Consider the following 15,142-nt stretch of genomic DNA (forward strand, 5'->3'; position numbering starts at 1 on the left):
AGGTTGGCACATAGTAGTTGTTCATGAAATATTTTTTTTTTAATTAAAGAATGAACCAGTCTTTAAAATAATCCTGGGCTGCACTTCAGCCATCTCTCTGAAGCGCATACATACTGCCAGCAGGTGGCGACAAACACAAGAGAGAATTCCAGGCTTTGGGGATGAAGGAAGCCAGGAATTACATAACACGTCAACAAACATGGATTTCTGTTTGTTTCCTCAACCAACTCCTGATTACAAGAATCACGAGGTGTGGTAAAAGTGGCTGGGTGGACCTCAGTTCAAATCCTGCTTCTTATAACCTAGATCTTGTACAAACTCCCTAATGGTTCAAGCTTTGACTACTGATCATTAAAAACATGAATAAATACAAATGAGGGAAGAGGGGTTAAGACAAGATGTCTCTATACAGCCTTAGCCGCCCTGGAACTCTGTCTGTAGGCCAGGCAGGCCTCGAACTCACGGAGATCTGTCTGCCTCTGCCTGGATCTAAAATAAAATTGATAATACAAGGCTTTATTGTAAGGATGAAATGAGGTAACAGTAGTATCCTGTACAGACATATAGGTATCATCTCAATGTGCATTTCAAAAGCCAGTGTGTGGTGCATGCCTGCAATCCTAGCACTTAAAAGATGGGAGCAGGCAGACAGATTAACAGCTCAAGGGCAGCCTAAGCTACCGGAGAACACTATTTTAAAATAGTAACAAAAAAAATTCAGATGATGAAAATTACTTCCATATCAATATTTAATATAGAAGTTGAGCAATATATATGGAAGTAGGGAAACGTCAAAAGTAATATTAGGAGAAAAAAAACCTGTATGCCCAGGCCCTGTTCTTCACTGACAGAGATAGGTTAGAGCTCAAGGCCCTGCTTTCTTCTCGAAGAGACTGAATAGACTCTGGCTCCATTTTTCCACAACGAGCCGTCTGGGGTTAGACCGACGTCCAAGGGAGAGATGGGCTCTGATTAGAAAAGCTCAGAGCATGCCAGAAGGAGCTTTCAGAGGAAATGGTCACTCTAGACACGGACAGTTCTCAAGCCAGCACGACGCCTTCCACAGCCAAATGCACGGGCCACCAGAGTCAGTAAACAGACCTTCCTCAAGGCACATGTAACTTTTATAGTCCGAAATCCGTGATCGATTCTTTTCCTCTCAAGAATTTCCGAGTTCTAAATTAATTTTTAATATACTGACCTACAGTGCCAAGCTATTTTTGGATAAAACTGTGAGCTATCCCTTAAGTTAAAGGTATGCTGAGAGACGTAAGAAAGTGGAAATACCACCCGGCCAGAAATGGGAGGGGATTGGGGGGGTAAGAAAAGTGCCCAGCGCCCTCTGGTGGCGCAAAGGCTGCTGGATAAACCTGAGGCGTCTACGGGGAAACTTTGAAGGGTTGGCTCTGCTCCATTCTGGGGCCAGAGCTCAAGCACCAGCCCTACGCACAAACAGAGCAGCACGTCAGTAATACCTGCGTAGAAAGGGACAACCTCGCTCCACTGGCGCCCAGGACCCACAAGAGCAAGCATGCACCTTAGAATGTGTCAGGTATGAATTCTTCCTTTCCGCATGCAGAACCTGGCATTCAGAACTCATGTTCAAGTCCGTCAGTAGCTGGAAGGGAGATGAATGAGAATCCTACTGAGCCGGTCTCAAGGAAGGAAGCTTCTTCCCTGTAGAATCCCTTCCTAAGGTCTCCCGAGCTCTGTTCACCCTGTGTTCCAGCTCTTGGCGCTTAAAATAGATCACGGCAGACTCTAGATGATTTCCAAAATGTGGTCCAGGTGCACAAGGACTTCAAGCTGTTGGTCTCTGCGTCCCCAACACCAAGGATGGTACTCAAAAAAGAAACCTTGCAATTTTGATTAAGTACTGATAAGGGGAGGTTAGGAGAAACAGGATATAGTTAGGGAGCAAGAAAACGAAGGGCAATACTGGCCCTCAGGACCACATAAAGGTAAGGGTGATGGCTCGATATAGTGGCACGTGTCTGTAAACCCAGATCTTGAGAGGCAGAAGCAGGAAGGTTCAAGGCCAGCCTGGTCTCCATAGTGAGAACCAGGTCCGCGGGGTTGCAGAGTGAGACCCTGTCTCAATAAATAAATAAATAAATACATACATACATACATACATACATACATACATACATACATAAATAAATAAATAAATAAATAAATTGAGGGAAAGGGAAGAAATCGGTGAAAACAATAAGTAGCTTTGAAGTTCATATATTCTGAGATAATGAAAAGCAAAACAGAAAACTGAAGAATGGAACTCAGGAGAGCTTCAGCCAAGACAGAAGTGACTGAGATGGAGACAGTTCCACCCTTCTTGTCCTAAGGACAAGACTCAAACTGACAAAAGAACCCCGTTAGGCTTTGGTTCTGGCATAAAAGGACCAAGATGAAGCCCGAGCAGTGGTCTCAGCCCCAGGCCCGCCAGCGTTGGGGAATGTTCAGTTACCACTGGACACCAAGAGAGACCACCAGGCAGAAACCAGAGGAGTCCACTCAAAGTGAGCCTGGACTCTGCAAAGCTGTGGAAGCCTTGAATAGCCTCACACTCTCTTCTGGGTTCCAGAGCAGAGATGGCATGTCCCAGGATTTCTGCCTCCCTGGTGGATCTAGCATATGCTCTTTTTCTTAATGGTTTTTCAACTTCCTTATTGGGGCACGGGCAGTTGGGTTTTATGTCTATTGCTGGTTCATTAATAAGAAAGCTTGCATTCATAGAAAAAAAGAAAAGAGAAAAGCAAAACAAATGCTCTTCTTTTAAGCCACTAAATGTTGGGGTGATTTTTGCTACACAATGACAGAAATAGGAACAGTGTAGAGAAGTGACAGCTACTAGAGCCAGTGCTCCTCAACCTTCCTAATGCCATGACCCCCACTTTTATAAAATTTTATTTCATGTGTGTTGGCATTTGTCTGCATGTATGTCTGTCTGTGTGAAGATGTCAGAGTCCCTGAAACTGGAGTTACAGACAGTTGTGAGCTGCCATGTGGGTGCTGGGAATTGAACCCTCGTCCTCTGAAACAACAGCCAATGCTCTTAACAGCTGAGCCATCTCTCAACCCTTTAATACAATTCCTCATGTTGTGGTGACCCCCAACCATAAAAAAATTTTTGTTGCTATTTTATAACTGTAATTTTGCTGCTTTTATAATCATAAGGTACTATCTGTGCTTTAAGCAACCCCTGTGAAAGGGTTGTTATATAAACCCTGCCCCCCACACACCCCCAAAGGGTCCCAACTCACAAGTTGAGAACCATTGTACTAGACGCAGTCTGCAGTGGCCTCTCTTGCCCCTATAATTCTGTGTAGGCCATGCACATAGAGTTCTGATATGAAAAGGCCTATTTGATTTCTATGGTGAATTTTCTTTTTCCAATTTAAAAAATTATTTTTATTGTTAAACTAACTTAATAATGAAATATTAAATATTAAAATAATTTAATAAATTATTTTATTATTATTATTGGGAAGTATGATATGCTTATGAGTGTGGGCACACAGGGGCCAGAGCATGGAGGTGGAGCTCAGAGGACAACTTACGGGACTCGGTTCTCTCTCCTCCTTTTCCTTGAGCTCCTGGGATCAAGCTTGGGTCAAACAGCAAGTGCTTTTACCTGCTGAGCTGTCTTGATGGACCTAGAGGAGATCCATCTACTTTCCAGGGTGCTTCCGGGTACAGGAAGAAGTGGGTGGAAAGGGTGGAGGAAAACCCATGGCCCCAGGGGCAATGAAGCCAAGGGACAGAAAGGCTAAAGAGAGCATGGCCCCAGGGGCAATGAGGCCAAGGGACAGAAAGGCTAAAGAGAGCATGGCGGTGGCCATCGAGCAGTGTCTGCTCACAGGGTCCTTCCACTCAAGCAAAACCTAGGGCAGGAATGGCAGCGACCAACCCTGGTGCTCTGCCAGTGACTCCGATCTATGACATATTCATCCAGAATGCAAATGGCCCTTCCCTGTATGCTTTGGACAGTGCGGTTTGATTTAGATTCTGTTTGGGGTCTTGAGATACACGTATGTGGTTGTCAGTGCTCAGAACTGCCTGCTGTTTGTGGCACACCTGGGATCCTGTCTTAGGGACACCAGGACCACAGTGAACTGGCTCTCCAGGTCTCAGCCCTACCGTAGATGTCTGCTCCTCTGCTCCTTGTGTCCATTCTGTCACCCATGCAACCTGGTGACTGCTGGCTCTGTAAAGAAAGCGCTTTATGACTCTCGCAGTAAGCCTAGTCATGTTTTATCTTTAATGGAGTTTTTAAATGTCTTCTTTGCAAAGGAAAAGTCCCTTGTTTAAAAAAACAAAAAAAAAAAACAAAAAAACAAAAAAACAAGCCGGGCAGTGGTGCTACACACCTGTAACCCCAACACCTGGGAGGCAGAGGCAGGCAGATTTCTGAGTTCGAGGCCAGCCTAGTCTACAGAGTGAGTTCCAGGACAGCCAGGGCTACACAGAGAAACCCTGTCTCAAAAAACAAAAACAAAAACAAACAAACAAACAAACAAAAACAAAACCAAAACAAAACCTGGAATCTCACCCAGGGAGGTTACGCACTGTGTCATGGCACCAGAGACAGAGGCAGAAAACTGGTCCCTGCATCCTGTGGTGTGGTGACCCTAAAGGAACCTAGAAATTTATGTTGCTTTACCCCATGTGGCCGGCTACCTGCCTCTGTCCTGTCCTGGAGGTGCCTAACTAACGGAACTTCAGAAAAGCAAGGTGTTGAAGGACTGGGGACCTCATCAATCTGGAAGCCACGTGCCTCCACAGGAAGCGGTCTATGCTTGTCCTCAAGGAAAGTGGAGAGAAAGCCTCCCATTCTGCCTCCCTTCCCTTGATCATCACTGACCCAATGCATTCTGCTAACAGATAAGGCCCACACAGTCTCCAACCATGCTCCGTAGGCAGGCGACACTGCAGTGGGCACGGTATGTGCCTCTGCCCTTTCTCTACCCTAGGGCCTCTCTGCACCTGAACTTGCTTCCTCTCCTGACGAGTGACTTGTGTGTTCTTTGCAGTTCTTCCCCTATGGAGACGCCTCCAAGTTCGCGCAGCACGCCTTCCGCACCTTCGACAAGAACGGGGATGGCACCATCGACTTCCGAGAGTTCATCTGTGCCCTGTCCATCACCTCCAGAGGCAGCTTTGAGCAGAAACTGAACTGGGCTTTCAACATGTATGATCTGGACGGTGACGGCAAGATCACCCGGGTGGAGATGCTGGAGATTATCGAGGTGGGTCCTCAGGAGGGGACACAAGGCAGTGGGCAGGGAAGATCATCCCACAGAAGCCATCCTAGACAGGTGTTCCTCTGGGAGCCCTGCTAATGACACACCAAACTTTGGTTTCTCCCACCATGTCCCCACAGTAGTGAGGGCAGGGTAGTCACAGAGTCAAAAGTAGGGCATTCCTGACACATAAAACCTCTGTTTCAGTCATTTGTTCAGTACAAGGCCTTTGGACTGGCTAGTTTTGTGTGTCAACTTGACACAGGCTGGAGTTATCACAGAGAAAGGAGTTTCAGTCGGGGAAGTGCCTCCATGAGATCCAGCTGTGGGGCATTTTCTCAGTTAGTGATTAGCGTGGGGAGGGCCCCTTGTGGGTGGTACCACCTTTGGGCTGGTGCTCTTGGGTTCTATAAGAGAGCAGGCTGAGCAAGCCAGGGGAAGCAAGCCAGTAAGAAACATCCCTCCATAGCCTCTGCATCAGCTCCTGCTTCCTAACCTGCTTGAGTTCCAGTCCTGACTTCCTTTAGTGATGAACTGCAACACGGAAGTGTAAGCTCAATAAACCCTTTCCTCCCCAACTTGTTTCTTGGTCATGGTGCTTGTGCAGGAATAGTAACCCTGACTAAGACAGCCTTCAACAAAAAAAATGGGCTTTATGGGAGCAAAGGGTATTTATTACCAGGGTCAGGCTCTAGTTCCAACTCTAGCTGGACCCTACTGAACATGGCAGTCTCTTTCTTATACAATTTTGAACTGCGTCAAAGCCCAGTGCAGCCAGCAGCTGTGGGGATCCCCTCACCCACCACCCCACCCTACCCCACCCCCATAAGATTTAATGGAATACAGAGATCTTTTCCAGTTGTGTTGGTAAGAGCCCGTGATTCCTCTGCCTACTGCTCTGGTTGGATCATCAATCACCATTTCTTCTTGTGCTGCCTCCTGGGTAAGCCTGGCCCCTTGAAGTTCTCACAGTGTCTCTCTTGAGTCTTTCCTCTTTGGGCCCAGAATGCACCTTCTACACTAGACTCCTCCCTCACATCGCTTGACTCTCTTCACATATTATCTCCCTCCAAGCCTTTCTTCCAGTAACCCTTCCAAAACGTACCTACTGTTCCCCAACACAATCTAACCTGATCAAGAAGGGGCCTTTGTAGCATTTAATACTGCCCCAGATCACCCTCTGTATATACTGTGTAACAGAACACAGGTCCTATAGAGATAAGGACTCTGCATGATCACTGCTGTATCCCAGAACCTGAATCAGTGCCTCGAACCTAAGAGGCACTCAGAATTGATGGCTGTATTGATATCTTTAGTTAAATTAGAAGGTCTTAGTGTGCTGGCCCATTCACTAAGGTCCAGGCAAAGAAATCTATTACTTGTCATGGGCAAGATGAAACCGGAACAAAGCTAGAAGAAAGCACCCCAAGGAACTCCCGACATTCCACCGCTCTCCTCCCTAAATAGTCCTTCACCTAACCCACCCCTCCATCCTACTCTGTCCACCTCTGAAGTTGGGTGCTTTTATCACACGCTGTCTTTCTTGGCATGTGTAGTCACTTATCTTCTGGCTTTTTCTGCTGTGTCTTCAGTGCCTGCAGGCACTCTCCAAGGGGCCTTCCAGATAGTACCTTAGTTCTCTATTTGTGGCCATTTGCTTATGAGGCAGCCACACCTTAATTTTCTAAGGGCTGGCCTTTTTTTTCTCATGTCCCTCCCATTGAACCCCGTGTTTCTTTTCATCTGCAGCTCGGCTCTCTCCAAGCTAGCAATGACCGTCCTTCCCAGGAGGTGTTCCAAGTTTCTTCTTTTTCAACTCCTTGCCACATTTCCCCCACCAATGGCCAATTCCCTTTTCCCCTAAACTTTTTCTCAATTCGTTGCTAATGCCCTTCAGCCAAAGATCACCAAAAACGTACCTGGTGTTGCACAAGCCACACTGATTATTAATCAAAGCAAATTCAGATAGGAGGCGCGCTGACTACCTAGTTATGGCTACCATTCCTGTGATGAAACACCATGGCCAAAGGAACTCAGGGAGGGAAGGGTTAATTTGGCTGACACTTCCATATCTGTAGCTCATCATCAAAGGAAGTCAGGACAGGAGCTCAAACAGAGCTGGAATCTAGTAGCAGGAGCTGATATAGAGACCATAGAGGGGTGCTGCCCACTGGCTTGCTCCTCATGGCTTGCTCAGTCTGCTTTCTTATAGAACCCAGGGCCACACCACAGGGGTTGGGCCTTCCCCATCAATCACTAATTAAGAAAATGCCTTACAGCTGAATCTTACAGAGGCATCTTCTCCCTTGAGGTTCCCTCCTTTCCGATGACTCCAGCCTGTGTGAAGGTGACAAAAACTAGGCAACACAACCATGTTTCTCACTGGTGTAACTAACCACCTGTCGAGAGCATCTTAAATGAGGAGAGGTTTACTTCGGTTCAGGGTTTGTTACAATCCTTCACGGGATAGAAGGGGAGAAGCAAGAGCTTAAAGCAGCTGGTCGCATTACAGATAGTTTTGAAGTAAAGAGATTGAAGTAAAGAGATGAGTACTGGTGCTCAGCTTGCATTCTCTTTGGATTTGGTGCAGAACCCCATTCTAGCTAAGGAAGGTGCCACCCACAGCTACAGTGGATCTTTGCTCCTGAAAGTAACCTCAATTAGAAATTACCTCACAGATGCTCCAGAGACTTGCCTCCTAAATGAGTCTACATCCCTCTGAATTGGCAATAAATGCGAACCATCTCACAGGCTCTCAGTACTCACAGGGTGGGAGATTTGGTAAGGTGATTCAGAAAGGATGTAAGTACTCTGGACAGGGTACTGTCACACAATAGAGAAGGGAGAAGAAGTCTCTATCACTCAGTACCTCAGCAAATGTCACCTTTGAAAAATATCACCAGTACTAAAGATAAAGCTGTGGCTGCTATAAAAAAAAATCATCTTAGGACAATCATTCTCAACCTTCCTAATGCCATGACCCTTTAATACAGTTCCTCATGTTGTGGTAACCTCAACCATGAAACTCTTTTCTCTTCTTTCTTTCTTTTTTTTTTTTTTTTTGGTTTTGGTTTTGGTTTTGGTTTTTTGGATTTGTTTTTCTTCGAGACAGGGTTGCCCTGGCTGTCCTGGAACTCACTCTGTAGACCAGGATGGTCTCAAACTCAGAAATCACCAGCCTTTGCCTCTGCCTCCGAGAGTGCTGGGATTACAGGTGTGCACCACCACCGCTGGCCATGAAACTATTTTCATTGCTACTTTATAACTGTAATTTTGCTACTGTTACAAACCATAATATAAATATCTGACACGTAGGATTTCCAGCATATCTCTTTTGGGACCCCCAGAGGGTCCCTCAACCTCAACTGCCCTCAATCCACAGGTCAAGAACTTCCATCTTAGAGGGTGTCAGAGATATGTTGCTTCTTGTGGCTTGGCCAATGGGCCGTCTTGTTCAGACATGATTTACAGAGTATCTTTACATGATCTGCCCTGGCCACAGGTGTTCTGTAGAACACCGTGTTTGACTAGAGAGCATCAGGTTTGGCTATGAGACCCACATGAGGCACAGGAGCACTAAGGTTCCCCGGGTCACACTGGGCTTGCCGGGATAATGGCAGCAGCTTCTCTTCCTCAGCCACAGGCCACTCCTCTGTCTCCTCTTTTCTAGCTCACCCTTTCTCCCTTAAGCCCTGCGCACCCCCTTATCCTTTTGGTTGTGAGCCTAGGCTTTAACGGCTGGGCCAATCCTGTGCATTCTCACACAAGGTTTTATGGATGGATTTCTCATCTGGTTGGGGCAGAGAACCTCTTTTTTTTTTTTTTTTTTTTTTTTTTTTTTTTTTTTTTTTTTTTTTGCATGTTTAATCATTTTTACTGGCTTCTGGACATGGTGAATGTGACCGGTATTACTTGTATGGCAGTGGTTTTATTCAGGGTGTTGATAGTTGGTTTGAAAAAGTGGAAAAATTGAATGTGGATCAGTGTGGTCTCCCGAAGGCTAGTTTAGGGAGGGAGCTTGCTTCAGAGTGAGTTTTCCTACTGACTGCAGAGCCCATTTTAAAGTCGGTCTCTATTGATGACCTCAGGTATTCACTGAGATTTTTCCACTCTGGGTGGACAGAAACTTCCCTGGGTAAGGTGGGACTTGGCATAGAATCAATGTGTTTGCAAGTAGCTAGGAACATTTTCAGAAGACTGGGCCTGGAGGCATGGAAATGTTTAGGGAAAAACAAAACAAAACAAAACAACCACAGAAGATGAGTCAGTGGAGCGGATTGGATTGGGAATGACTGTCAGGGCTGAGGTGCTGAAAGCTTGCCTTAGAGGCTCAGAGATCCAAGCTCCATCCCTAGCACCCGTGTAAAAATGCTAAACTTGGTGGCGCACACTAAAACCTTTCCAGGAAAGGCATCCTGTGCCTCTCTGCACAGACCTCTTCAGAGGATCCCACTGAGAGCTGGCTATCTACATCCCTGGCTTCCACCATCTCTGTTCATCATCTCTGACTCCTCACCTTTGCACATTCAATGGGATGGGAGTATCCCCACTAAAGGATGCGGCAACTCAGAAGAAGCCACCGCAGATAAAATTTCAGGAGCAACCAGTATGAAACACCCCATCAACCCATCAAATCAAATGGGTTTGTTTCTTTTAGCTAATACTTGTTGAAGCTTTACTATTCGACAAGCATAGCAGTACTAAGTCTTGAAGGAGTCAGAAAAGCATGGGGTTTCTTGTTCCATGGGCTGTATGTACTCTCTGGTGAGGAAGAACGCACTTGCAGTGACTGTCTTCAGTAGGGTTTCTATTGCTGTGATAAAACATCATTACCATTAGCAACTTGGGGGAGGAAATGGTCTTACATGTCCAGGTAATAAATAGTCCACTGTTAAGGAAAGTTGAGGCAGAAACTCAAGCAGAGCAGAAACCTGGGTATGTGAACTGACTGGGAGCTACTGAGGAATGCTGCTTGCTTGCTTGTTCCTCGTGACTTACTCAGTCTGCTTTCTTATACTGCCCAGGAAACACCTGCCCAGGGTTTAGTTGGAAGTGCCCTCTGTGTGCTAGATACATTCTATCAATATTAATTAAAAGAAATTCATACAGGTCATCTGATGGAGGTATTTCCTCAACTGATGTTCCTCTTTTCAAACAACTCTAGCTTATGTCAAGTTGACAGAAACTAGCAAGCATGGTAATAAAGTGAGTATTATATTCCACTGGGGAAAGAAGTACCGGTTGCCATGGGAACTTAGAACATGGGAAGTGAACCTCTTAGGGGAAAGGGAAGTTAAGTTTGGGAAGATAAACAGGATCTGATTAGAAGGAGGAAAGGAGAGCAAACTCTCTGGTTTCTGGAGTTTCTTGTAATGCCATTTACCATGTTCTTCCCCCAAGGCTATCTACAAAATGGTGGGCACTGTGATCATGATGAAAATGAATGAGGACGGCCTCACGCCTGAACAGCGAGTGGACAAGATCTTCAGCAAGATGGATAAGAACAAAGATGACCAGATTACACTGGATGAATTCAAAGAAGCTGCAAAAAGCGATCCTTCCATTGTATTACTTCTGCAGTGCGACATTCAGAAATGAGCTGATGTCAATGCTATGGACTGCACAGAAGTCTTGATGTTCCATTCAGTCTGCAGCTATACACACACACACACACACACACACACACACACACACACACCACACCACACCCCCACACAATTGCTTGGACTACCTATAAATGGACTTGCTTCTTGTGTTTGAAACACTTGTGTGCATGAGAATGTCATTTGCTAATGAATTTTAAAAGCATATATTATAAAAACAAATCCGACAACCTGCCACAATGTGATATGTGTAATATCATTTCATTAAAATACATCTTCCTCCAAAGCCTGGGCAGAAGCGTGCTGCAAAGAATTCTATGATTTCTTGTACATGTTTTGCTAATGCTTGTGTCCCTTGATTATATAATATTAGTAGCACTGAGACCCCACCACCACAGTAATGTAACTTATTATGGGCTGCATCACCATTCTCCTGTAAAATAGTACTGGACAGACACACAGGAGGGGCCCTTGGCTCCCTGTCTGGCCCACACACAGCTTGTATTATCAGTGAATATAAATGTACTACATTTGCATGCCTTTTGGGTTTGCCTTAATTCTTACCTCATTTGTAACCTCTCAATCTGGAAAGAGCTGTTTTGGATGAATGCAGTATACAACTTAAAAATCCTGCTCAACTATTCATTAAGTATAACTATATATCTATAGACACAAAGGTATTATTTATTGAAAGTAAAAACATAATAATGGGAATGTGTTGATTTCCGTTTGATGTTATAAAAGGCTTCCAGAAAGGCGGCAATAGATGTCCCAAGTAAACTTCTAATATTTGATTTAGTTCCCTAATTACTAATTTATAATTTCAGCTCAATGTCATAGGGGTCAACTAGCCATGACTTATTAAATCTACCCTTACCTACATCTCTAGAATTTACAGAATGACTGAAGTGGGGGAAAGTCACTTTCCACCTTCTCATCCACCCAAAGAAGGTTAATTAATATGGCATGTAACACTTAAAGAAAACAGGAGATTTGTTCATTCTGGAAAAAATGCTCATTATGTGACAATAAACTTTATCTCAGTGTGACTTTGGTGCCAACAATGCGTCATGTTCCATACAACTCTGAGGAGGTGCATTTAGTGGGCAAGTGGGGTCGTCTAAGAGTAAATTCAAAGTATAAAGCGTGCTACATTTTATTTTTCATGATTGAATAAAACTGACGCTTCTGACCTTGGCGTGGGGTGGGTGTGTGCAGGGGGAATGTCACCCAGAGCTCTAAATCAGATTGGCATTTTCAAACCATGCCTGGAGATGTTCAGCTTCTTCACACAGTTCAGTCCACTTGTGTTTCCTTTGATGGATAGCTCAAGATTTGCATTGCACACTAGCTATTAAGCCTTTCAGGGGCAGTCACTGTGACCACGAAACAAAAACAAACAAGCCATGTACACGTGAAATGTCTTTTGATTAAAGTGACTTGTGTAGAGCCCACACTTACTTTTATCAAACACTGCAGCATTCTCTGCTTGATCCAAAGTACTTTTGATGGGGTGCCATCTTTTTCCCATGACCATTTTTCTTTGTCTTCGGACTACTCAATGACACTAGCCAGGATCTAGTGATTCCATCCACCCCATTCATTTCACAAGTAATTGTGACTAAGCAAAGCTTACTATTTACTCATAGGCATCTAGACTCTGCCCCGAGAAGACACCTCCGTGAGTGAACAGAAGCCCTGGCACCCTGACCCCCTGTGCATGGTTCTACACCTCCCAGTACTGTTTTCTCTCAGCGAGGGCAGCGTACATAAACCAGGAGAGCCACCTGGCTATACGGGAGGCTTTGGCAAACCATTCGTGATAAATCTTTGCCCAACACTGTGTGTGTGTGTGTGTGTGTGTGTGTGTATGTGTGTAGACAGACTGTACATGCTCATGAATGTCAAGCTCCAAGAAGCAGAAGAAAAACACAGCAAGACAGGAGCAAGGAATAGGGGTGGGATATGGTGGTAGCTTGTTCCAGTAGGGTGGTGATATTCGAAGTAAGACCAGAAGGATCAGAGTGAGTGAAAGAGAATGAGAGAAAGCTATCAGGGATTTAGGAAATTAAAATCTTCCGCAGACCCACTTGTTCTTTTTAGAAGTAAAATGTAGACTTTGTGTGAACAAAAATTCAGTTTGCTTTTTAGTCCTCTTTTTTATGATTAGTGTAGACTGATCTGCTCAGTTGGCACTGAAGAAAAGCCATGCATGTCCTCTGGGTTAGCATTTCTATTTCTGGTCATATTATTCATTACAGCGACTCCCCCCCCCAAAAAAACCCACACCAAAACAACAACAAAACACTCACAGAAAAGACCTATGAGATCATGTCCCGAGACATCTGTGAAGGCTGTTTGTGGTGTAGGTAATGGAGTCAATCTACTGGCTTATCATTAGAGGATCAGGTAAGTAAAATACAGAAAGTGCCTCAGGTTGACATCCTAAACACCTGCTGGAGAGGAGACTGGGTATGCACATGGATAACTGTCATAAATGCTGAGGAGGAGACAAAGAGTAAAACCTACCACGCGGTATAGTAAGTGAACAAAGGAAAGACAGCCCACGAAAGGACTCAAGTCACATTAGGTGAAGGGTGGGTGGTAGTGGAGGTTGTCTCATTACTATTACTCCATAAGAAACCAACCCCCTAACACACTAATGTGAAACAAGCATTGTACCACCTCGTGTCTTAAATGTTCAGCTAGCTTGGAGTCTAGGCAGCCACTTGCACTTATTTAATGGCAAGGGTAGAAACGGGCCCAGGACACTCTAGGCTGGCTGGGAACCTCAAGACTTCTTGTCACAGGCTGGCTTGTGCTGCTTTACAACACAGTAGTAGTTTGGCAGCAGCTAACACTACAAAGAGATCTTAGCTTCCACACAACTGTCCTGTTATGCAAGAAATTTTTGCCGTATTTTGTGTCACTCCCACTGGAGTTATTGGTTACAAGAAGCTAGCCACATCCTAGCTTCTGTTAAATGAAACAAGAGTTTTTGGAGAATATGCAGCGTAGTTTTTTTAACACAGAGAAATAATATGGGCACATGTTTTTGCTTTAATCCTAGGTGTGGGGATATGAGGTTGCTTTGCGCAGCAGCTGTGATTTGCCTAGTGCTCTGGCAGGGGCGTGGTTTTGTCAGCTACAGATGGTCATTTGGAATTCTGGGACTTTTCAGAGGATATATAAATGCTAAAGCCCCATGGGGGTGGCTGGTATGGCTGGTTGGTGGTTGGATGTTGGCTGCAGTTTGTCAAGTAGTTGTGTGCAAAGAAACAGAAATTAGATATCCTGACAGCCCAAGGAATTTGATGACCATGATCAGCAGAAAGTAGTCTAATGATATTATTGCCCCATTTCCTACCCCTAACTTTATTTGATCCCCCTGATCCCCCCTTCTATCCTTTCTCTCGCTACATTGTATTAGGCGGTTGAAAGGGAAGAAGAGGGGTGGAAAAAGATGAAATAAACAAGGAACCCACAAAGTAGCATACACAGGTTACAATCACCTTCAAAATACAACATGGCAGTCCAACCCAGATCCCACGGGAAATAGTCTACCAAGAATCTGTAAGAGCTTCAAGCCCAAAGCTTGAGGATCAGGCTTGAGGTCCAGTGACTTACCATCTAATAACTCCTCAGATGCAGCATACTGTGTACCATTCTTGACCCCCAAGTCCCCTGTACCAATGGAATAATTCTTTCTCACACACAGTGTGAAATGGTGATCTAGGTTTTGAACCATTATAATAAACATCAGGTGGGAAAGGGGAAGCACTCAGCTTTTCTAATCAATGCCAACTCTAAAGTGCAGCTAGGTATGTCTTAGTTTCCTAATGGGGTACTCCATCCTATTGTCTACATATGAAGTCCTAGAATTGCCAAGACTTTCAAGTAGATAAAATTGTTACTACTTCTTTATATTCTGTATGTTTGCCTGTGTTTGATGTATATGTGTACTCTCCCACCTGGTGCACACAGAGGCCAGCTGTCGAGTGCCCTGGAATTGGAGTTAAGGCAGTTGTGAGCTGTTATGAGGGTGCCAGGAACTGAACTTGGGTCCTTTTAAGTGCTGAGCTACTTCTACCTCAGTGTGTTTAACAATTTATAAACTCCACCATCTTGGAAGTTCACTGTGAAACTAGTATGGAATGAAACTCTTTATAGTATTAGCAGTCATACCCAAGGAACCCTTAGAAAAAGACCCTTTCTGTCTGCAAAGGTCTTGAACACCCACCTTAAATCTTCCTGATGCCCTAACAAGAAAATTGCACTGTCTTGCCTTTGATTTTT

The 15,142-nt window shown here is 44.7% G+C and overlaps 1 protein-coding gene across 1 annotated transcript in view; it reads left to right on the plus strand.

Annotated features, from left to right (window-relative positions):
• Vsnl1 (visinin like 1) overlaps positions 1–11,508 on the plus strand; it is a 110,271-nt gene extending 98,763 nt beyond the window's left edge. Inside the window, exons 3-4 of the mRNA XM_052184761.1 lie at positions 5,034–5,249; positions 10,644–11,508. Coding sequence (XP_052040721.1) covers positions 5,034–5,249; positions 10,644–10,841 — 414 coding nt within the window. The 3' untranslated portion in view covers positions 10,842–11,508. The remainder of the gene's footprint in view (positions 1–5,033; positions 5,250–10,643) is intronic.
• Positions 11,509–15,142: the final 3,634 nt, after the last annotated feature.

Source organism: Apodemus sylvaticus, chromosome 6 (genome assembly GCF_947179515.1).
Source record: "Apodemus sylvaticus chromosome 6, mApoSyl1.1, whole genome shotgun sequence".
Lineage (NCBI taxonomy): Eukaryota > Metazoa > Chordata > Mammalia > Rodentia > Muridae > Apodemus > Apodemus sylvaticus.